Source organism: Lissotriton vulgaris, chromosome 9, assembly GCF_964263255.1.
Source record: "Lissotriton vulgaris chromosome 9, aLisVul1.2, whole genome shotgun sequence".
Lineage (NCBI taxonomy): Eukaryota > Metazoa > Chordata > Amphibia > Caudata > Salamandridae > Lissotriton > Lissotriton vulgaris.
The window spans coordinates 138086931-138112759 of NC_141697.1; the positions used below are offsets into that span (position 1 = coordinate 138086931).

The 25829-nt window shown below is 44.1% G+C and overlaps 1 protein-coding gene across 1 annotated transcript in view; it reads left to right on the plus strand.

The window, feature by feature from the left end:
• Positions 1-25829, plus strand: part of ITPKA (inositol-trisphosphate 3-kinase A) — a 589909-nt gene that overhangs the window by 555235 nt on the left and 8845 nt on the right. Inside the window, exon 6 of the mRNA XM_086937204.1 lies at positions 20532-20603. Within this exon, the coding sequence (XP_086793330.1) occupies positions 20532-20603 (72 nt within the window). The remainder of the gene's footprint in view (positions 1-20531; positions 20604-25829) is intronic.

The window sequence follows — 25829 nt, forward strand, 5'->3', positions numbered from 1 at the left end:
TTAACCTGTAGACATTAGTCCGGAAAGCAAGTCACGTACCTAGGTAAGATCAAGTAGTTATTAGAAGCAGCTAATTCTCTCTAGAACAAAATAAGTTTTATTCTCGATGAGATAAAAGATCTGTAAAAATGGGGAAAAATACTAGAAATTGAGCCTCATAAAATAGTTTGTTTGAAGGTATGCTGACCATTTCCCAGTATTAGCACACTGAGTAGAATGTACAGCGCTGGTCAGCCAATCAATATGCTTCCTTTGCAGGCTATATTTACCCTTATAGGTCGCAAAGGGAGCCTCTTGTGACAATCTAGCTCCCAGCGTCCACAATGTAGGCATAAGGAGTCCTTCAGAAGTATGATAGGCCTCTCACCTGAATGTTTGGCAGCTTCATCCTCCCACACAGCTCCCTCTGCCTCTTCCAAATCAAGCTGCCTGTATATAGAGTGTTATGATGCAGCACAGTGCTTTGGCTAAAGGCCAACGCGGCCAGGCGCTGCATCTAAGCCCTCTTATGGCCTGTTCAAAATCGGTCATTCTTAGGCATTTATCTCTTTAGTTTTGAACAAGACCCATTTTCTTGCGAAAATCTCCCCCTCCACAGAAACTCGTCTTTCCCAGTAAGATAATATCTGAGGAGGACACACACACCAGTGCTCTGCACAGCCCCTAAAGGTGGTGTGCCACGATGCTGCATCCAAAGTGGACACCATGCCCAGAGGCGGGCTTCCTTTGAGCCAGCTGCACACACTCAAGCGCCCACGCACAGGGAAACCAATGCCAACAACGGCAACAAATCAAAAGGCACAAAACCAGGGAAAAGAGTCACAAAAAACAGTCACAGGACAGTGATGTCTTGTCTGAACACCGTGTTTTGAGCGCACTCATTAAACGCCGCTTTTTCTGAACACTGGGGAAGTTATTTTGTGCTCAGAGGGATGGCTCAGATAAAGAACATAATCGAAAACAACTATTATTAGTCTTTGGGAATAAAAAGAACAATAAGATTCAGATGGAGAAAATACCAAACTGTAACCCTCTGCACAAAAACCGAGGAGACTGATGAGGCGAGAGGTGGCTGGCGTCCGGGGATTCACAGGCAAGGCAAATGTAATAAATGCATAAAGCCACGCAGGCAATAGATTAGTCTGCTCCATAAGTAAACCCAAGATGGACTCTCCCTAATTAAAGCAAAGCACATAATATTATCTCCCGTCGACTCATGTGGCTCTTCCTTGGGAAATTTCCATAGCTCTGGTACAACTGTACTTCAGCTTCCCTTCTCATTCAGATAGCACCTTATCTCTTCTCGTCCTTGGCCATTCCTTTCCCATGTTCTAGCATGTTACCACTATTCCCTTCTCCGATTCTTCTTTCTCATGCTTTGCTATCTATTAACAAAGGTTCTTTATTCTAAATAATGAGGCTTATCCACACCTGCCATACACAACTAAGCAGCGCATGGTTCATGCTTGAAGGTTCAACGTGAAATCCAAATCATAATGTGAGCAGCAACTGAACAAATTTCTTCTTGAGGCCGAGTTTGCTAAGTTAACAAGTACACAGGGTTAGAGAATATGTGCACCCTTCTAACATCAATGCAACTTCCCAAGGTACGAAATGCATTGCAAACAATGAATTCAAATTACACATATAAATGTTAAACATTAGTTGTATACATCCTAATTAACTACTTTACAATATGATATTTTAGGTTATTTATCCCATGCCACATTAAAACATTGTCATGCAACTGTAATAATCACATTCAAAATAAACATTTCAAACAAACCACTCTTTAATATAAACTGCTCCACCCATTTTAGTACATTAGTTACAACAGAATATATTTGAGTGCTGACTATGTGTGAGTTTGACACACTCCCACATTATCTCCGGGTGGGATCAAGATTACACTTCCTCACTTGTCACTATATAATGTGGCTCATTAGGGCCTATGAAAGGGCAGCATCTGTTCAATGGTAGAGGTGTGTCTGCTCCAGTAGATGAGAGGACACTTCACCTGATTGAAATTACCCATGCTCTGTCCATACAGCTTTCTACTAGTACATGGCCCAGCGATAGAGCTGGAATCTTCCTATTGGAGATGGACTGAGACTGATCATCATATGGTTGGTCCGCATCTTTAGTGGCACAGTGAGTAAAAAACATTTTATTGGAATGCAGCCCCAAATAATGATTAGTGGCTAATACTAATTCAAGCATTTCACCCACCACTTGCATGACTTTCTAGTAGGTGGCCCTGCAGTTTGGGCTGGACTCTTCCTATTGGAGAAGGATTAATGTCTCGAAATATTCAGATAAAAAGTACATTCTTGAACATGTTTCTGAACCCACACTACTCACAAAAAACGAATTGCCATGTGAGGCCATTTATAAATAGCATTAATGACTACCAGCCCAGATGTAGCAAGCACAGGCCACTCATTTCGCTTTGTCATATCCTCTGAAGTTCATATAATATTTCCAATGTCTCCCTTTGATTAACAGAAGCAACACATTCCCCATGATCATCCACAAACAAAGCTTTCCACAGGCCCCACACAGTAGAATTCCTCTAGCCAGCAGCACAGAATCAGCACATAAAGACCATTGGAATGCCATTTGAACTGCTCCAGAAAGGCTTGGGGGTTCCTCTTATGGTATTGGGCATGCTGAATTTGGCTGAGGAAAACGACATTGGATTGCATTATAGTTCAAACCAAAAGCTCTAAGTGTGCTTAGAAACCAAATCAAATGGGCAAATGTGTGCTGTGGTCATCTTCTTGTCATTATTCCCCTATCATGGCAAGGATTTTATTAAGTGGGAAAGGCCAATTTTTTTTATCTTTTAGGTTCATTTGTGTTTTATATTGGACTTTCTTGCCTCACAAGCATGAATTCTGTGTTTTCAAGTCAGGGTTATATTATTAAATAAGACATAAAATATTCAGTTTTGGACCCAGAGTTAAAATGCAAGGGAGATAGAGACCTAATTGACCTCCTTCTCACAGCCGCAGTCAAGACAATCCTAGCAAACTGGAAAAACACAGGCAAGGCAACGTTCAGGAGGTGGTTCAACTGGGTAATCTTCCTGAGAGGCGCAGACAACATCACCGCAAAACACTCAACCACGCACACAGCCAGAGGGGAAATGTGGACCGCCCTAGACTCACACCTTGAGACACACAAGCCCCCGTAAACCCACAACAGGCCAGTGGCCACGCGGCAGAACCAACCAGAAACCACCCCCCTCTTCTTTCTTCCTCCTCTTCCTTCTTTCTTTCACACTTGCCGTTAGACCGCTGGGGCCAACAGACTCGTCGGCGATGAAGTTCAGCAAGCAAGACCAAATGTCATTGTATACAACGTGTAACCCTTTGACCGTCTGTAAGTGCCCCGCATCGTTACTGTACTGTATTGTATTATACCTGTAAAAAAAATTCTGGTGGTGTTCGTCAGAAAATTCGACCCTGATCTAAGACAGCGGCGGGGTGAGTAGTGGGAGATCAAGGGGTGTAGCATGGCCGTACCTCTCCCATACATGGCACTATCTGTCAGGCATAGAGACTTAAATTTGATCCTTTTCCGACGGGAAGCTAGTTTAACTCTCTCAGGAAAGCTCTAGCTGACTTATTCTTGGGTATCTTAAGAAGAAGTCTAGCTGCCACATTCTGTTCAACCTGTAGCCTATTGGTGACGTATTTGGGAGATCTAAGGTATAATGTATTTTCATAATCGAGTCTTGACACAACCAAGGCTTGCACCACCATCCTTCTCGATTTCTCTTGTAGTAGACCAAGGATTTTCCTGAGCATCCGAAGGATGCCAAAGCATGTACCCACCATCTTTTTGGCTTGCTTGTCCATCATTAAATTCTGATCGAGCCACACACTCAGGTTTTATATGGCGCATTTAGGGTTTGGGGGTAGGCCCCAGGTAGCTGGCCAAGGAATCTCTAAGCGAGGGTTGGATTTGCCACCCAGGATCATAAGCTCGGTTTTGTCCCCGTTCAGCTTAAGGCTGCATTCCGCCATCCATGTTTGTATCCTCTCCAGACACGGGGTAAGTTGCTTATGGTCGGAGTTCGGGGAGTCGGCTATTGACACCACTAATTGGGTGTCATCGACATACGACACAATGGAGAGTCCAAACTCCTGGACAATGTGAGCTAGTGGACTCAAATATACATTAAAAAGAATCGGACTCAGGGAGGAGCCCTGGGGTACTCCCCATGGAGCTGAGAGGCTAGTTTAGGTAGTACAGTATAGGTTAGTACACTGTAAAAAAGAACTGACCTAACTGTCCCCAGTGGTGCATGATGGGAGAAGGGGGCTCCTGGAGGTCTTAAAGGCTCAGTGTCCAGGTCCCTGGAATTCTTAAAGGCTGGGTGCCAGTTTTTAGGTCAAGCATCAGTGCACATGCGGTCTGCAAGACCTATTGTAGTCCTTATACTGCGTGAAGTCCCACCTGCTCCTTAACGTAGGCTCACTCCTGCTTCAGTCCTCTTTGCTGGCTTCTTATTGGTCAGTGCTCCCAATACATCACTTCTGTTGTATGCAGGACGCACCGACCAACTACAGTTTTGTTGCGGTGTAGGCTTTTATTTGTTCTGTTTAGGGGCTACTTTTATTTTGTATTGTGGCACCACAGCACCCAGTTTCACCATGGCGGTGCATCACCATGCACATACACCGCTTATTTTATTTTAATTGATTCCTCCCTGGTACTGCGCTTTATATTTAGCAGGGCGCCTGCTTTGATTTTTTCCTGCCTCGCGCCCAGTTTCACCATGGCGGGGCATCACCATGCACATAAGTTAAATATGAGCGGGCGCACCGCAGCAGCTTATTTTATTTTCATTGTTTCCTCCCTGGCGCAGCGCTTTAAATTTAGCACGCAGCCTGCTTTGATTCTTTCTTGCCTCGCGCCCAGTTTCACCATGGCGGTGCATCACCATACACATAAGTTAAATATGCACTGGCGCGCGGCGCCCACTTATTTTTTTTTTATTGTTTCCTCACTCTAGGTTTTTCATTTTTTTTATATCAGCATGGCACAGGTGCTGCACTATAAAATTATCACAGCGCCTGCTTTGCTTGTTTCCTGCATCGCTCTCGACTCCTGTGTGCATGGTGACTGTGTCCTCAACGTGTCCCCATAGATGACTCTCCAGCGGATCTCGCAACTCAAGCAAAGGCGAGACCTATTGCATCGCAAATGCTTATTTCTTCAGCTGTGGCAGCACGAGCACTCTGATATTGGATATGCTGCACAAACAATTCCTGGTCAAAACACATTAGCCCTAGTTATTGACTAAGGATGGGAACTAGAGGCACAGGGCCTAGGAATTAGCCAGCCTCCAACACAAAATATAAACACAAATGGGGCTGTCCCTGGTTGGGATTCCTACAGGATTTTTAAAGATGCGTATCCAGTGTGGGCATCTCACAAAACGTGAAGGACTCGCCTCACACACCACCTGGTGTCATGCTTCATCAAAGTCCGTCCTCGCCCTCTAAAAACTTTGTTTGATAGAGGGCGGGCATACACCTGGAGACAGGGATGCCCTTCTAAGCTAAGTGCTTTGGTCACACAGTTATTTTTTGTGTTTCTGGTGAGCAATCGAGCAGCCAGAAAATTAAATACCCCCCACTTTGAAACAAACCTCTAATGACAATGAGTGTGCTAAGAAAGTAAGCCTTCCTATGATAGTATTCTTCTGCCTTGCATCCACTCATTTGTTCATCCACCCTGCGACCTGTCCACCCAACCGTCATCCAACATTCCCATCCATAGTTTCAATATTTTAACCAGCTACTAAAATTACATCCATCCATCTGTTCACATATTGATCAATCATGTTACCCATCCATCCAACTTCTCGCCGTTCCGTCCGTCCATCCATCGGCCATTCACTTCACATGTAAATCTATCATCCTTTTACTCTCCCAGCCACTGATATTTTCACTCTTCTGTCCATCTTTCTATTCACTTTTCTATTCCTCCATCAATAATAAATAAATAAAAGGCACTGTCATTCACAATGCCAATAACTCAAACTCTCTCAAATGCGAGACCTATTGCATTGTAACTGCTTGTTTAATACTGTGATGTTTTTCATATATTGCAGCCTGTGGGCTAATTGCCTGCTATCATTTGCCTTTTTCTCTGATAATAAAGGGCTGTGTTGGAACATTAATGGAGTGTATGTTCTCTGTTACAAAAATTATGTATGAAATTATTGTTGTTTTAATGAAAAACCCATGTAATATTGACATTTTAGTCTATTTTAGTTATGGTAGGTGTGGGACGTGGCCCTTTTTGGCTAAAGTTCGCTAAACTTTTTGCTTTTCCCCTAGACCTTTTTTCTGACATGTGTTGCTAACTTAGATGCTCTGGCCACTTTGCCAATGCTAAACAGTGTCAAACTTTAACCCTTTGCTGCGGCGGCTATGCCGCCGCAGCGCTAACAGGGCGGGGCGGCCGCGCGGCGGCCGCATGCTGGTGATAGAACCGCTCCGTCACCAGCCGCGGTTGAGCTGTGCTCGTGACGGAGCGGTTTCGTCATGGCCCGCCCCGCTCAATAGAACGCGCCGCACAGGCGCGAAATCAGCGCCGCGCAGGCGCGGCGGCCGGGCCATGACGGAGCCGCTCCGTCATCAGCACAGCCCAACCGCAGCTGATGACGGAGCGTTTCCGTCATCAGCATGGAACGGGTTAAGGTGTTCCCTGTGTAAAGTGTAATGGTGATTGGTTGTCCATTATTGGTATGTTTCTTTACTAGTAAAGTCCCTAGTAAAGTGCACTATGTGTGCCAGGGCTAGTAATGCAACTGCTACTGGTGACCTGCAGCACTTCTTGTGCCACCCACTCAAGTAGCCTTGGAAAGGGAACTCAAGCCTGCACGCACTTACCAGACCATGCCCTACCCTTTCCATACACATCAGACACCCCTATGGTAGGTCTAGGGTACCCCCTGGACAGGGTGCAGTGCATGTGAAAGGTGGGACATGTACCAAGGTGTGTGCCATGTCGTGGCAGGGAAATAATTTCCATTTTGTTTTCACTGCTGAAAGGCCATCTTGCCCATTATAATAGAATAGGGAGGCTGTGTAATATGTTTTCCAGCCTATCTCCCCAAGGGCTTAAGAAGGAAAGGTGAAGTTTAGTGCCTGAACTCACCCTGCAATAACACATCTTTTTATGAAGATGGTTTTTGCATTGTGTGTTTGTAAGCCACTCTTTTAGAAGTGGCTGTGTTTTTGTGCTTTAAACATTTCTGTGTGTCTCTGCCTGGTTGTGGCTTGACTGGCTCGTTTTGAAAGCGATAGGATCTGGGGAATGTCTTGACCCAGTGGAGGAGGTGAGACAGCACAGGCTAACCTGCATCTGGTGTGTAGGAGGAACAGTAGGCCTAGAGGTAAAGAGGCCTGGGATGGTGCTATAAAACAATTGTCCCATCTCCTGTTGAGTGATTGAGACTCCAGACCCCCACTAATAAAAGGGAGAATGTGTCACTGGTAGGGAGGCACCCAGAACTGGTTTGAGCAGGGGTCAGTGCCCCCTGTAGCACAAATAATTCAAAGCCATTGAGGGGTATAACTATGTGAGCTGAAGCCCCTGAACTTTGGAGAATGGCTTGATCAAGTGTGAACAAGACTAAAGCTACTTCGTGGATCAAGAGGAACCTTTGCCAAGGAAGAAACAACTGAATATACAGCTAGATAGACCTGCTCTTGCTGTGTGATCTGGGGCTGGCCTGCAGTTTGCTGTTTTAACCAAGGAAAGGCTGTAGGGACTTTGCTGTGTGCTGTGTCCCCCTGCTTGAAGGTCTTTGCTGTGTGCTGTGTCCTGAAGTAACTATCCCCAAGGGTCTGAGGTGATCTGGCTCCCTGTTTGGAAACACAGGAATACAAAAGTTTCCAGAGAAGACTCTCAGATACACTGTGGGTGAGTGTGCTTTGTCTAGCCTCAGACCTTCGCAAGTTGTGCCCTGTGATCCTGGGCACTTGAAGACGAGACTCTGAAACGCGATGTGTGTCTGCTCTGTCTAGCCTGAGTCCTTTGAGAGGATCGTCCTGTGAACGTGTGTGACGAGGAGCCAAGTAAGTCTCACCGATGCTGTGTGCGTGTGCTTGGGGGCAGCCTGAGACTTTCGTCTGGATTGGCCTGTGATCGTGCACACCAGAAGAGCGAGTGTGCCACAGCCACGCTGTGTGCATGTGCTGTTCACAGTCTGAGACCCTTGCTGGAGGTGGCCTGTGATCGGGGGCACCGGGAGATAAAGTGTGTCTCAAGCTATGGTGTGTGCGTGTACCTTCTACTGCCTTAGACCTGCGCAAGAGGTGCCCTGTGATCGGGGGCACCGGAGGGTAAAGTGTGTCTCAGCAACGCGGAGTGCGTGTGCGTTGTACTACCTGAGACCTGCGCAAGTTGTGCCTTGTGATTGTGGGCACAAGAAGATCAAGTGTCTCAGCATCACTGTGTGCATGTGTTGTGCGTAGCCTGAGACCCTCATGAGGAGTAGTCTGGTTAACATGCACCCGGAGTACCTGTGAGTCTTTGTGACTCTGATTGAGGGTGTAGTGTACAGCCTGGGATCTTCCCATTGCCGGGAAAGTCAGAGATGGCATTGGAGGCCCAAGGAGAGTGGGTTTGAGCCCTCCAGGCAACTTGTGTTGACTCCTGGTGTTTGGTGTGGGTTCGGAGGGAGACGGTCTTGGCCTTTTTCTCTGTTCTGCAGTGCGAGCCTCTGCTTCTGCTCGGATTGAGGCCCGTGTGCCAAGGGAGTGGTAGCACCGGGGCCTGAGTGTGAAGCTGCAGTTACTGTGTTCTAGCTTACCTGTGTGGGGGGGCAACTGTGGCCGCAGACTAACCGCAAGCCAGCACAAGTGGCGGAGAGACCATCGGAGGCCCCGTGAACGGTGCTGGAGTAACTTACGTATTGCATAACTTCTGCGTAGCGGAGTATCTGCTGATTGTATAACGCATTGCTTTATTTCTGCACAACGGACTGCCTGTTTTGTCGTATTGCCCATTGTATTAGTTTACCTAGCTAACTGCCTGATAGGTGTGTTATGCATTGCACTAGGTTTGCATAATGAACTGCCTGCTAGATGTGTCCTCCTAGTCTGAATCCTGCACCACAATCTGCCGGATTGTCGTATTACACATTGCATTAGTGTTGCATACCGAACTGAAGGATATATGTGTTCCACATTGCATTAGTTTCGCATAACGAATTGCCTGATAACTGTATTACATGTTGCATTGCTATTTCCCACCAGAGTACCTGAAGGGGCACCGTACGCATTGCATTACGGGGGCATAACAGTTTACCATGTTGTTGCTTTAAGCATTGCATTACAGTGATAGTACAATTCGCCAGATAACCTTATTACAATCTGCATTATTCTTATGTTGTGAAGTACCTGACTGTTGCATATCGAACTGCATATTATGACATTAGGATTACGTAGGATTGTTTAGTTTAGTTCAATAATAATAGACCTGGGGGAACATTACCCCGATGCATATGTTGGTTTAGTATTGTGTGGTCGCATTGTATATCGTTTTTATAAACATACACTTGTTTTCTATAAAACTCATGTGGAGTCTATTTGTGGTGTCATCATTGGATCGCTGTGAGCGTAATTGCAAATCCTTTACACATTAAGCCTTGAAGATAAGCCTGGCTGCTCGTACCAAGCTACCAAGGGAGTGGAGCGGGAGCTATCTCTGGAGGCGATCTGTCTTTTCCCTAATGTTGGAACTCACAGGTCCCTGCTTGGCCTGCGGTACCTACCTCAGCCAACCAGGGATCTTGGGAATTCTAACAGTCGGCTGCATGTTTATATATGTATACATGTATATATGTTGTAGGTACTTTGTACTTTTTTTTGCTAAACATACACATATATATGTTGTTTTTGTTTATGCTCCGGGATGCCGCAAGTGGGCAGGGATTATTCGGTGCTTATGACTTTAAGGAGTATACCCCTTGAAGAGAACTAGAATTACAGGTAAGTAACTTATCCATTTTGGCCCATTCCCAGGTCTACCAGTAATGGTAAATCTGGGAATGCATAAAAATCCATGGGTGTAACCTGGGAACAAACACACGCAACTGCCATGCAGTGATTTGCTCTGCGTTGAGTTACTCCTGATTTATCAAGCCACTCATGGCCACACAAGGGGGCCTTGCATGGGTTGATTAATCACATCTTAGGGGTTGCGTGCTGCAAAAGTGACGCACACCCTCGATAAATGACTGGCATGATGACCTGCCAAAAGCTAAGGCTGCCATTATCAGTTGTCAGGCGTTATTGATTTCTTTCGGCATTTTCTAATGTAATGTTTAATGCAACTGTGCACTCATTACAAGAAAAGTATGATCTGGTGCCGACTGCAGACCTGCCCTGAGGGACTTATTTACAAGCCCCTTGAGCCACCGGTACATCACTTTTTCCCATTTTAAAAGAGACGCTCTGGCGGCGCAAAGGGCTTGTAAATAAGCCCCTAAATGCGAAGGGGCAGATTTACAAGCCCCTTGTGCCGCTTTTACGTCACCGTTGCGTCACTTTTGTGACACAGCGGCGCCGTAAAAGAATGTGCCATGGTACGGGGTATTTACAACGTGACACATCTCCCAGATGCGTCATGTTGTAAAGCCCTGCGCCAGAAGAGGCGTACCATCACAGGGGGGGGTGTTCCAGCGCAGGAACGCCTCCCAAAAGTGGCTGAGTGAAATCTACAAGATTGCACTCTTGGGCCCATGCTGCGTCAAAGCCCTGCGCCTGCTTGAAGCAGGCGTAAGATTTGACGCAGCATTGTGAACTTAGGGCCCCCCTGATCATTGCTGGAGCTGCGTCGCGCTTGCGACGCAACTCCAGCAATGCGCCACTTTTACAGCACAGATGTGTGACGCATCAGTGCCGTTTTTGCCCCATGGTGCGCCGCATTGTAAATGCGGCGCATCATGGCTGGCGGAGCTGCGACGCACAATTACTGGCGCATCCCTGCCGATGTGCAGTGATGCGCCAGTAATTGTAAATCTGCCCCGATATCCCTCATGTCTACTTGACATCTTGGCCATCGCTTTGGGGAGATCAATTTGATCTCCCCCCGCGCCTCTGTCATTTTGCCACGTTTGGGAGCGACTAGAAATCGAGTACACACCCGTGACCGCTAGAGGGAAACAAGATATTAGAATTTGAGAACACTTTGGCAGACTTAGTCAGTGCCTGTTAGTGAAGGTGTTAAGCGTCCCATCAGCAATTTAGAAAATTGATATATCCTCATTCCAGGCCGGAAATGTGAAAGCCAGGCTTGTGCCATCATTTCTTCACAAACCATCTCTACTGCGGATACTATTTACAAACGCAGGAAAGTCGTTTATAGCCTCGTAATGCTGGAATTGGATTTTTGTGCTGTTGGCGCCATCCAGTGGTCATGTTTCTGTGTTGAACCTTAAATATTCAAACATTCATGAAAACCAAACTCATGTATTGCCTTTATCGAGACTGACTAAAGATTATTTATGTCTGACTTTAATCCAGGAACTATTTAAAAGTCAACATACAACGTATTTAATGTTAGATAAGCTGAGAGCCTGTGAGGCACAGTCTATACTTTTTTAAAAGTCAAGAGATGATATATGGTATGTGAGAAAATGACATATTGAGGCCATACTATTTAAAAGTCAACAGACGACTTGTTTAATGTTGAAATTGAGAGCATGTGGCGTATAGTCCACACTATTTGAAAGCTAACATAGACTGTATATAATGTAAGAAATTGTGAGCTTGCGACGCATAGACCATGCCATTTAAAAGTGTTCAGATGACTTATTAAATGATAGAAATTCACAGCCTGTGGCGCATAGTCAATACTATTTAAAAGTCAAGAGTTGACATAATAAATGTTAGAAAATGAGTACATACTATTTAAAAGTCGAAAGGATGACATATTAAATGTTAGAAAATGAGAGCTTGTGGTGCATAGTCCACACTATTTAAAAGTTTTGAGAACCTGTGGTGAATAGACTATGCTATTTAAAAGTGAACAGATGACATATTTAAAGTTAGAAATTGAGAGCATGTCGTGCAAAGTTGATACTATTTAAAAGTCAAGAGACTTGCAGTTTTATGCAACACCAACTAGACATTCCAGGTATCAGGATCATTATGTACAACATGTTGAAAGAAAATAGGATCAAAGATGTTAGTTGTCATAATATAGTTTCAGACCAGTAAAAGCCAAGTGAGGTTAAGACTTCGGAGTCTTAGGGAAGAGATTCAGCGTGTGCCAGTCGTCTGCTAGCACAGAATTAACACAGCTTGTTTGGTCTTTTTACTTCAGTTCTCTACCCTGTTTGGCCCAGATCATACGCTTCTGGAGGAACCATGGAATAGGCATTTAAAATATTATGTACGCTATGAAGCATGGATTAAGGACAACTGCCTGAGAAAGCTTGTTTTAGGAATTTTGGTTTCTTGAAGGATGAGGTGCCACGACGTAGAGAGCTACAGCGGGGAAATTAGCCCCGCGTGCAAATTTTCCAACGGCCATGACGAGCTGAGCTTGTCAGCAGCACCCATGAGGTTAAGGCCAAATAGCAAATTTATGGTGCTCTCAGAATTGCATTTAAAGAATCGCAATTTGCAATTCCTTAATTGCATTCGCAAAATAGAGAATCGCAAATTTTGCTATTCTCTATTTTGCGATGGCCTTTTAGGGTGATAAATCCCAAAAGGCTTTTACCAATTCACAAACGGGTCGATTCTGAGAATCTGCCCGTTTGCAAATGGGAAAAAGGCTTAATACATATGGCCCCTAGTCTCTTGAGAGAGAAAAACACTTTATAGCCAGAATATAAGAATATTACTAGATTGAAGGCATAATAATTGACGGACTACAGCCATTACCAAGACCTGTCAGGTTGTTCTTGCTTCCAAACCTTGTTTTTCAAGTAAACTTACTGCAGAGACAAAGTTCATGTGTGGCTGATTTCTGCTTGTCTGCTGGAACGTGGTGTAAATTACATGAGGCTAGGTAAAGCCTGACTGCTGGCACTGACTTTGTGTGAGAGATCTGTCAGGGGAAAAGGAAAATAGACCCATCTTTCTCAATATAGTTTCATGCAATTTAGAGGGCTGAAATAATGTGCAGGAAATTAGCTTCCATAAATAAAAATGTTAAACACAGTATTTTATTTTCTGTCAGTGCTGGTAAATAAAAAATGCTTTCACAGCGACAGTACTGCTCTTACACCAATAACCAGTACAGCTAGCGAGCTCACACTTGCAGGCCTATCCTTGATGCAAGCATCATGAATCCTCCCTATTGTGTGAAAATATACATTTAAATGCAAATCCCTGTCAGCAAAATGTTACTGTGTTGCACATTATTTTCTTTCTTTATTTATATCTTGTTAACCTATTTTGTATTGTTTACAAAAGAAAGGATAGAATACATGTTTTAAATTAACTTACAATAAGCTTTACTTTTAAATTACATTCATACTAACACAATTGTTGTATAAAACATTTTAATAGTAGCTCATTATCCTGAACAAAAACAAATTTCTCAATACTTTGACAGACATATCTTCAAATCTCACGCAAACAATGAATACTGAACAGATGATGTTCAAATGTCCAACATTTTTCGAAAGAGTAGTAAATGCAGTTAATAAATCACCTAATACAAAAAATGTACAATGAGTGACGTGAATATATGCCATCACAGTGTTTGGATGATATTTATAAACCACTCAGCCTTGTAGTTTGTAAATGTAACTAGAACCCATAGATGGCAATATAGGCCCATATTACGCACAGTAGCTTGGTTTCCACTGTAGGCTATTTGCTGTATTACTCCATCTGAAAGTAGTTCATCTGCACAGAAATTTGGTACATTTAAAAAATCCATCTCAAGTTCAATTTGATTTCCACGATCTTCATGGATTCCAAAATAGTCAAGGCTAATACGACAATTCCATCACTACTTTACGCTGTCCAGAAGGTAAAAATCAAGACTCCAAAACGAAAACCTTCATGTATCTTCCTTTGTGTATAAAGGTTTTGAGCCCCCTTGCTTCACGATTCAAACACATTACCACCTTATTTCCTCCTAGTACTAAATGCTATCAACAGCAGATTTTGTTTGTATGTCGAAATATTGTCTACAAAAACATTGTTCCACCAGAATCTTGCAGGCTAAATTGTGAGGACCAAAAAATTGACAAGGTAAATGAATATAGGTGACTACCAATTGGGTACAGTATAAAGTGCATGATATTTTGCATCTATTCACTATTCTGTATATAGCACACTATTTAATTCACATCTTGATAGTAACATAATGAGCACCGAAGGGATCATTCCCAGTCCTGATGAAGAAGCCTTGATGCTTCGAAACTTGTTGACTTGATCAGGAGTATCTGCACATTACACGCAGGACATCTCCGAACCACCCCTTTTAACAGCATCAGCCTCAACGACCTATTAAAGTTTATTAAGTCCACGAGGCTAGGTCCTTTTTAATTCACTTCTCGGATTCACTCTTGACCCTTCCTCTCACTACCCCAAACCACACATAGTACTGTAATATCAGTGCTCCTGCGTAGTTTCAGGTTGAAGCAAGCCCCGTCCCGCAGCGGGGCAGGAGGACCCCTATGATGAAGCATGACACAAAGAGCCCTTTTGGTGTGTGAGGGGTATTTAAGCAAACACTGTGTGTGTCCTACCAAGATAGAAAGTACCTTATTCCTACACCTTCTTCTACCTCTCCAGTACCGATTGATGCACCACCAGAGGACATTGGCAAATTCCATAACTTGCTGGAAAGAGCAGCAAAGAAATTTTAACTTCCTATGTCAACTACCCAGACGGAATGCTTCTTATACGATTTCAAAGAACCATACAGCAAATCTGTTAGGACCATCCCTATAATTAGTCATGTTTGGGAGGACGGCCTTCAGGTCATGAAGACACCGGCGACAATTACACCGGTACTCGCCAGACTGCAGAAGAGGTATAAAGCTCCAGGGGACACTCCAGCCTGTCTATTGGGTCATCCCAAACCAGACTCTGTCATCTCTCAGGCAGCTCAACAGAAGTCCTGAAACCCGTCAGCTTCCATTACAACACCTCCTGACAGAGAGGGTAGACGCTTGGATAACGCAGTTAAAAGATTTTACTGCAATGTCTGATCTACTGGTCAGAGCGGCAAATGCCCTTGCCATTTTGGGCAGATATGATAGACAGATGTGGTGTGACCTGGCACCTTATATTGGTCAGATTCCTGAAGAGAGTAGACAAGAGGTTAAGCAGATCCTTCAGGAGGAAGAAAGGGCTTCGGCTGAAGTCATTGATTGCGCCATGGACAGCGCTACCACGGCCTTCAGATCGCTAGGAGGGGCATCGGTTTCACGCCGTCAGGGATGGCTGAGAGCAACATCTTTCAAACCTGAGGTCCAAAATAAGATTTTGGATCTTCCGTTTGATGGGGAATGTTTATTTGGGAAGCATATTGAAGAGGCGCTGCAGAATATCACAAAGGATACAGATACAGCGAAGGTTCTAGGGACACTGCAGTATCGGAAGGTGCCCTTTCGAGGAGCTAAAGGTAGAGGCCAACCATCCTACAGAGGGGGATACCAGCAGTACAGATACCCCTCTTACTCTACATCTTTCCAACCATACAGACAACAGTATGTTCAACAGCAGCAACAAACAGGGGGATACTCTAGGTCTGCCCCTAGATGAAGAGGAGGTCGTCAGGTAAAGAACACCCCACGAAGGCAATGACAACCTTCAGGCTCCGGTTACATTTATCCCTCCTTCTCCAGAAGTTCCCCTGGGTGGTCAAATTTCATTTCATTTTTACCAATGGCAAAGGATAACCATGGACCGATGGGTCCTCAATCTAATAGAATTTGGACATACTTTGGAGTTCCTTCAAATTTCCCCTTGTACTCCTTCGAGACGTCAGAAGTTAAAACATCTGCATCTTATGCACTTGGTGATTCAAACAATGCTCCGAAAAGGAGCAATAGAACTCGTGCCATTCTCCCGGAGGGGAAGGGGATTTTATTCCTGTTTTTTCCTAGTTTGAAAAAATCCTCTTCAATTGCATCCTATCCTGGATCTGAGAACTCAAAATACATATCTCAAAAAGCAGTTGTTCTGGATGATTTCCCTTCAAGACATTCTGCTACTTCTAAACCCAGGGGATCATATGACCACCTTAGACTTGCAGGATGCGTATTTCCACATCCCCATTCATCCTTCCCACATGCAGTACCTTCGGTTTGCTGTAGCCGGGAGCCATTACCAGTTCAAGGTGCTGCCATTCAGCCTCAAATCAGCCCCAAGAATGTTCACAAAATGTCTGGCTTCTGTGGCAGCTTTTCAAAGGAAACAAAGACATCAGGTGTTTCCTTAACTAGACGACTGGTTAGTCAAGGCACCTTCACATGCAGCTGCTCAGTCATCGACAATAGCATGTGTAAAATTATTTTCCGAGCTGGGCCTGACTCTGAACACAGAGAAATCATCTCTCCATCCTGCGAACAGCATCACATTATTTTGGTGCGATTCTGGACACCACAGTAAACAAAGCGTTTCCTTCCATAGAGAGACAACAGAGGTTAATCTCCCTATCCTGAGCATTCGTAAAAAGAAAGTCTCTTTCAGTACGCCGTTACAAGACACTTGTCCTCTTGCATCCCTCTCGTTCCTTTCTGCCGGTTAAGGATGCATCCGTTGCAAGAGCAACTAGATCGAGAATGGCGTCAGGTTGTGAGATCCTTCAAAGACATTATCACAATCACACCAGCCATGGTTCAGGTGGTAGCCTGGTGGACCCAACGACAGAATGTCTCAGTAGGCCTTTCCTTCCTCACCGCGCCAGCTCCACTGGTTTTTCCCACCAATGCATCCCTGGAAGGTTGGGGAGCTTTTCTTCAAGACCTCAAGGTCAGCAGGCGTTGGATGTTTCAGGATCAACAACTCCACATCAATCTGTTGGAACTCAGGGCAGTGAGATTGGCATTGCTGGCTTTTATGCTGAGGATAAGGGGCTCGGCGGTGCTAATCAGGACAGACAACACAACAGCAATGCATTATCTCAACAAACAGGTTGGTACAAGATCCCATTCCCTGTCTCAGGAAGCCCAGAAGATCTGGAAATGGGCAGTCCAAATTGGGATATCCCTAAAAGCGGAATACCTTCTGGGAGGTCAAAATGTCAAGGCTTAAGTCAACCTGCCACGAGTGGGAGATCAATCAGGAAATTCTGGAGAGTATTTTTCTAAAGTGGGGGGAACCAACAGTGGATCTCTTTGCGACGGCTCAGAACAAGAAATGCCGGTTCTTTGCAAGTTGGTTTCACCAACGGGGATCATGGGGGAATTAGCTTTTGATGGCATGGTCCGCCGTCTTTGCCTACGCCTTTCTACCGATTCGGCTTCTACCACGTCTTCTTACAAAGATTAAGAGAGAGCCGTGCAGAATGATCCTGATAGCCCCATGGTGGCCCAGACAACACTGGTTCACGGAGCTTCTCCTACTGTCAGAGGCACAACCGATTCTCCTCCAACCAATCCCATCTCTCTTGCCGATGTCCATGGGACAAGTACTTAATTCGGATCTGAAATCACTACGTTTAGCGGCATGGCTCCTGAACACTGTGAATTTCAGCACTTGAATATTTCATTTGAATGGGGGGATATTCTATCAAAGGCAAAGTTCAAATAAGACTTTCAGGAGGAAATGGAGAAGGTTTTTTTTATGGTGCCCGGGAGGTTAATATTCATCCTCTGAGATCTGCTGCTCATGAGATTATTCCATATATCCTGCTCTTGGCAAAATCTGGATTGGCTTGTGCATCTATAGAGTGCATTTAGCTGTTATATCACGTTACAGAAGGACTTTTTCGGGACCATCGTTGTGGTCAGAGAGACTCATCAAGCAATTCATGAAGTGGTTATTTTGAACCTTTCCTCCAGTGAAGCCTCCGCCACCTCTCTGGCAGCTAAACATAGTTTTATCACAACTAATGAAGCATCCCTTCAAACCAATTCACAAGGCAGATCTTAAATTTTTGTCTTGGAAGGTGGCTCTTCTCGTAGCGCTCACTTCGGGCCTGGAGAGTGGAGGAGATACAAGCTCTCACCATACAGGAACCTTTCTTACAGTTCAAGGAGGATCGGGTAGTCCTTAGGACTAATCCAAAGTTTATACCAAAAGTACCATCAGACTTTCAGTTGAATGAGCCTCTGATTCTGAAGAGGTTTTTTCCTCAACGACTACTGCGGTGGAGAGGACTCTCCTTTCGCTGAATGTCCAGCGCTGTCTCAAATTTTATTTACAAAGAACAAAACCTTTTCGCAAGTCATCACAGCTCTTTGTATCCTTCAGTGCACCCAGAAGGGGTTTTCCCCTTTCCAAAAGGGCCCAATTGATTTCCAGTGCAATACAATATTGCCTTCAGCGCGAAGGGAAGCCGTTGAATGCACTGGTTCGTGCTCATTCTACGAGAGCATTGTCTACTTCCACTGCGTTGTTTGCTGGAGTACATGTCCAGAACATTTGCAGGGCAGCTACCTGGAAGAGTATGCACACCTTTACCAGGCATTACTGCCTGGATGCAGCCACGAATAAGGATGTGGCAGTGGGACAAGCGGTGCTGAGAAACCTTTCCCAGTGACGGTGAGCCCTCTTTCCCATCCCTCCTTCCTTTACACATTGCATGTTCACATTTTATTGTAAACGCTTTTTCTTGTCATATGTTAAGATGTATATACATTGTTGTTATTGTCAAAGATTATGTCTAGGCTATGCGATACCTGCGAGTTTTAAGATGAAGCATATGTATGTGCAGTTTCAAGACGCATTCTGGCTTATGTCAAGTTCAGGGACAATACAATGTGCTACTTACTGCAAGCTACTCTGATTCAAGCATGTGAATCTTTGAAAGTTCCAATACTGGAGTAAGAAAACAAGTTACTTACCTGTAACTGTAGTTCTCCAGTATTGGAAGCTTTCATAGATTCACATGCGACCCACCCTCCTCCCCTGAGAGGCTCATCTTTCGATTTTTAACACAAATGTTATCTTTGGCACAAGTGCTCGAAAATCTGAAGGGCTAAGGTTCTCTCAGGAGTGTTCTAGAAGGTGAGAGGTCCTGATTAGCTCAGGGAAAAATGTTAGTCTCCTTGACTGCTATAGGCTACAAAATGGAAATGGGCCTAGGACTTTTTTTCTGTTTTGTACTTGACTTATCATTGCTTTTTTTATATGCCGGGCACTCCCATCTCGACGACGGGGAATGATTCAAGCATGTGAACCTATGAAAGTTTCCAATAATGGAGAACTACAGTTACAGGTAAGTAATTTGTTTTCATTTTGGGGCACCCATCACTTGATTTCTATGAATGGGACCATCATGAAAAGTATGGTGTTGCTTGGAAGGAACAACAAAAACTGGATCCGACGCACTGTGAGAAAACTCCAGGTGCATTAAAGCAATTGATCTTTTGTTTGTACTGAAACAAACTCCACTTATGGAGTGCATTCCAGTAAAACAAGAAATGATTGCCAAGTAGGCAAAACAAAAAGAAGGCCACTAATTTTTATTCATCTGTGCCATCAGTATAGCCACTGCACCTGTGGTGGCCAGAAGGCACTAAGATCCCCACCAGGCAAGCAAGGATCTCTAAATATGGCATGTAGTGCTCCATCAGGGAAGTTCAGGCCTAAGGCTCTACAGACTTGGATGGCCAAACAATAAATTTGCAGCCGCTAAGTCACTTCATTAACATCCCTGCAATGTGGGCGAGGTACTTGATTGTTTGGGACTCCACACAAAATACTGACATCTGGGAGGGGTGTGGAATCTTCAAAATTGTGATAGCCATTGGGGTGTGGCATCTGCTGGACGGGAGGCAGACCCAGGAAAGGGGAACTAACACAAAATGGGGAGGTACATCCTACAGAAGTGACATGGAAGCATAGAAATGTTGTTGAATTTTAAGTTTTATAATTCATGAAAAATGCTGTAAGTCTTTTGTGCATTGCAGAACAATCCAGTATTCAGAACAGCATTGAGGAACATACTTCTTTGGAAGCTAATGCATTTGAAATGAGTTTTAGGGTCATACTTAGAGTTTGGTGGATGGCTGATTAACCCATGGCCAAGTGGCGAAGGCTGTAATGCACTTGTAACTCGTCCATGTTTGTAACAGCATTTACCGTCCGCCAAACTCTGAATAACGCCCTTAGTATGTTTCTATATAATCTTGATGGCCTGCAGCCTAGGTAAAGGCAATTAATAGTTATCACAATTTGTCGGGTAACTGGCCACTGAATAGTGGCTATTGAGTACCATATATACCTTGGAAATGTTCCTTATTTAACCAGTTTCTTCATTAAATGACTACACCAAATCTATTTCCTAAAGCTTTGTAAAGAATTCTGCATCGTCCATGGCTAATTAGGTTCTATTTATTTTTTACCTTCTCTTTTTAGGAGCAATATATCACAAGATTGCAGGAAATAAGGGCTGTTATTGAGAAGTCAGATTTTTTTAAGCGGCATGAGGTGAGTTTTCATGAGGTGACTAAATTTGAACACAAACTATAGAGCAGCAGATGTGTGGTGAAGAAAAGACGTATGTGTGACCAAAGAGAAAGGGCCTGATTCACAAAGGTATTTCAGCACCACACATGATACCAGTGGTTCACCATGTGGCGTGCTACTACAGTTTTTTTAATGAGCAAATTACACTCTGATTTTGTGAATAAGCTAAAAGTAGTAAACTCAGTCAAAAGTGTAAATTACTCAAATGGACAAGTTACCATTATGAATGAGGCCCAGAGTGGTTGAGGATACAAGTGGTTAGATCAGGCTTCTCCAACAATTAGATTTTGAGCTACTGGTATCTCTCCGGTGAGCTAAATTAGAAGCTTTTGCTTGGTTGAATTAATATATGCATACCAAAATCGAAAAGCATGTATTTGAAATGAAAATGTGTGTATTTTCAGAATTCATATGCTGATGTTTGGAGAAAAAGAGTAACATGTCCAAAATATCTTTAAAGCTGATATTTGAGTGATCAAAATCAAACAGTGTTGCAGAGCCTATTACTATTATTATTATTAACTTGGTCCCAGGGGCATTGCAGCTACCGCTGTTATGTATTGCCCATGTAGAGGCATTCCACATTAACAAAGTATTTTTTAAATAAACTGCTGACAACCCTGCTTGATGCACGGAGGTGATCGCTGTTAATAATCTTGCAAATGGTGGATACTGATGTAATCTTGTCTGGTGTGGTTCCTACTACATCTTTAATAATAGTAGCTCAGGATGATTTCCATGCTACATAAGTACCTCTTACTACAGAAAACTTTGGAGACTCCAGGGCTAGATATTTTCAATGCCACTGAATTTATTTGATTATGCATCCTTCAGAAAAACTGCATTCCCTAAATCTGCTAGTGCCACATCGATCATTGCTGCATAATTTTCTCCTTGGGGTCAAAAAATACTTTCTCCCACAAACATATCAAAAGTGAAGCCATAATAAAATACTGCATGCAAAACACACCGAGACGTTAGGTGTGCTTCTTTAACCCACTGATTGCTGCATACCTTTGAAGAGGTGAGAACCCAAGTTCAAGTTCAGGAATTTGTATAGCGCACTACTCACCCAGAGGGTCTCAAGGCGCTTGGATCCTGCCAGATTAAGGGAACCAGGTGTGTAATCCTTGGTTACCAGGCAACAATGACACTCTAGGAGGTATTTAGATGTCATTACCAAAGTGACAGTTATAGAAAATTGGCTGATGTTCCATCCGGCCAACTTATCCAGGGGTTGGGAAATAGTTGTGATTCTGACAGAGGAACTGCTGCCAGCTCGTCCTTTGGGACCACCCTGAACATTAGGTACTGCACCAGCATTCAGTGGCACAAAGGGTATTTGAATACCCTCAATGCAGAGCATGGTGGCCCTAGGTAGCAATAAAACAGTCCATGTCCTCAGAATTCTCAGCATCTGGTAGGTATTGCTTTAACACCTTTCGAAAATGTTTGCTATGCTGCCTTTGCATGTGTTCGGCCGCATTGATCTACTGTGCGAAAAGTAGGCTCAGCAAGTCAAGCCAGGGGACACCAATGTCTAAAGAAGCCTCTATTTGTGTAAATACACATTACTACAGTATTGGAAATTTCATAGAGTCACATGTTTGAATCATTCCCCATCATGATGGGAGTCCCTGGTACTTAAAAAAAGTATTAGTAGTAGAAGTAGTAGTAGTAGGCTGATGGGTATAGGCTAGAAAAGACCTGGGCCTCTTAGTTTATTAACATATCATAGTCATTATTAAAAAAGAGACCAAACTTTGCCTTAACCAATCAGCATCAATCACCCTCTAGAACACTCCAGAGAAAAGCTCAGTACCTCAGATTGCGCTAGGGAATCTCCTCTGAGCTCTGCTCAGCTTTTCACACCTAAAGAAGATTTCTGGACTTCATCTATCAGGGAAATGAATTTATTGATTTACATTTTAAGCATATATATATATTCTACTCTATATCTGTTGCTTGCCACCAGCTCTGACTTAGCAGACAAGGCAAGAAAGTATCTCTTTAGAGAGTGTGCCACTTGTTTAAAGAAGAGGCTATATGTGGAAGACCCTCGTAAAGAGTGCATTTACTGTTTATATCCAGCCCATCAGGCGCCAGACTGCAAAATTTGTCCCACTTTTTCAAACAAAACTTTCAGAGACCTTGAGAGACGGCTTCTCATTTGGCTCCAGAAGATGAATACCAGGTCTGATGCTCTGTCAAACTCTGAGAGTGAGCAGTCTACTGCCTCAAGAATTTCCCAAAAAAAGGAAAGGGATTCCTCGCACTCGGATCCTCTCAGGATGTTTCCACAGAGAGCAAGAAAGGGTCTCACAGGAGAAAACATCCTTCAAAGACTTATCAGAGCCCAAAACCCCACCTCCAGGGCTAAAATTGACATTCAAAAAGCCTTCCTCAGAGCCGTTGTCGAGCTCTCTGCCGTCTAGGAAGGGTCAGTCAACTCCCTCGTTGATGAGGGGATGCACCTCAGGGACGACAACATCTTTCTCCATGGAACTAACATTGTCAACAACTTCTCTACTGTTGTCCACTCAGACCCCGATTTTGTCGACCATCTCTCTGGCGTTGACAACGAAGATTTCGTTGTTGTCTTTAAAAATGATATCACCGACAGAGGAGTCACCTTCAATAAGACTGTCATCGTCGTCGGAGAAATCAGTGCTCAGTCGTCAACAAAGACCGAATCGTCGACAAAGACCGAGTCGTCGACGAAGACTGAATTGTCGGCGAAGACACAGTCGTCGACGAAAAAGAAACTTTCACCGAGGTAAACACGTCATCATCGAGCCCACAGCTTTCGAGGAGGAAGATTCTGAAGATGAGGGCCCCTTTGGGGATGTGTATGGTTCTTCGGACTTACATGTTAAGTGCCAAGATGACACGAAGAGAAGGAACAGGGATATTATAGTCAGGCCTACTATACCCAACCTGAGATGGTGCATCAGCAGTATCAAAAGGAAATGGTCACAATTGTGTCTGCCTTTCTCACAGATCTTCAGTTTATGTTGTAGTATTACTGCAGGCGAATCCCACCTGCAAGACTTATTGCCGATTCTCCACCTCCAATGGGGCCACCCGTACAACGTTCCCCTCCTACGATGTTGTCAGTTCCTAGTACTCCACAGTCCATTCCTCGCCAGGAAGTATTCGCTTTGAATGAAGAGAAGGAAGAGTGTGAACTTCCCGACACGGGCACAGAGTGGGATAATTATTAGATTTCCTTACCTGCTTCACCAACACCTCCTCCAGTATATTCTCCGCCAGAAGACATAAGAGGGTTTCATAACCTTTTGGAATGTGCAGAAAATTGATTTGCTTTGCCAATGCCTTCGAAACAGTCTGACTGTTTCCTTTATGACTTTAAAGAACCGTTTTGAAAGTCTATCAGGGCTATACCAAGTATTGATTACATCTGGAAGGAGGGTATTAGAATCATGAAGGCCCCAGCTTCTATACCAGTGGTGCTCCGACGTCTTGAGAAAATACAAGGCTACTGATAATGCACCAGCTTGTCTCAAAGGACACCCAAAACTGCTCAAATAATCCGGCAGCACCTCTTTTGGCTCCTCCTGACAAGAATGGCAGGTGGTTAGATTCAATCAGACATAGCCCCTTGTCTGGACCAACTACCGGAGGATGCTAAGGAAGAGGAAAAGAAGATCCTGCATGAGGGAGAAAGAGCATCAAATTAAATTCTAGATTCTACCTTGGTCCAGTTGGCAGGTGTGGCACTTCTAAGAAGACAAGGATGGCTTAAAGCTACCTCATTCTGGCTGGAGGTTCAGAATAAGATTTTGGACCTAACGTATGACAGAGCACCTCTTTGGATGCCAGGTGGAGGAGACCCTTAAAACAATAATATGGTACAGGCTCTGGCATCAATTTTCCTCAATTTCTCCCATCAAAAACCTCATATCACACAGGCAAGATTTCCAATCACCTTCACCAATGGAAAACCATTACCTTAGACTGGTGGGTTTTTCGCCTTGTGCAATTTGGACATACACTGGAGTTTATCCAAAAACTGCCATCAAACCCACCATAACCCTTCCACCAAAAGCATCTCAAAGTTCTTCAACAAGAGGTCAAAGCCATGCTCCAGAAAAGGGCAATCGAGAAAATGCCAGGCACCCACTGGGCAGAGGTTTCTACTCCTGTTTCTTCACAATCAGAAAGAAGCTAATTCAGTGGTGACCGATTTTGGAGCTCAGAAACCTCAATGTCTACCTGAAATTTTTTTATTTTGGATGATGACATTGCAGGAGGTTCTGAAATTCCTAAACCAGTGCGATTTCATGATCTCATCAGACCTCCTAGATGATTGCTTCCACATACCCATTCACCCAAGGCACAGGAAATATCTGAGGATTTTGGTTGACGGACACCATTTCCAGTTCAAAGTGCTCCCTTTTGGACTCAAATCTGCGCCCAGAATTTTTACCAAATGCCATGCTCCAGTCACAGCGTTTCTCAGGCAGCATCAACATCAAGTCTTCCCATATCTGGACGACAGGCTAATAAAGGCACCTTCCAAATCGGCAGCACAAGGGTCTACAAAGGCCTGCACAGTTCTCTTCCGACGGCTGGGTCTCGCTCTCAATCGGCAAATATTCAGACAGAGCCCATCGCAAACGATTGTCTTTCTGGGAGCCAAGATAGACATGGTTTGCTTAAAGGCTTATCCTGCAGAGGAACACCAACACAGGCTTCTCATGCTCACAAAATCCATCAGAAGAAACAAATCTCTTTTGGTCCAACTGTACAAGTATCTCTTGGGAATTATGTCATCATGCATTCCGCTGATCCCAGTCTGTTGCCTCAAAAGGCGGAACTGGACAAGCAGTGGGCACAGTCCAAAGGCTCTTTAGACGATATAGTCAAAATATCTCCACACATGCTAAAGGCATTGGAGTGGTGAGAATACAATAGCCATGTGTCAGCAGGGCTGTCTATCCGACACATAGCAACACTCTTCATGAGTACCACAAATGCATCACTGCAGGTATGGGGAGCTACACTCCAAGAGCTTCAAGTGAGTGCAAAGTGGCATCCGACTCAAAGTCAATCCATCTATACTAATATAATAAAGAGAGAGCCCAAACCTTTGAGGCGGGTAATCTCAGGAACCACAGCACCAATAACAACACCCAATACAGCGTTGGAAAGGGCAGTTGCAGC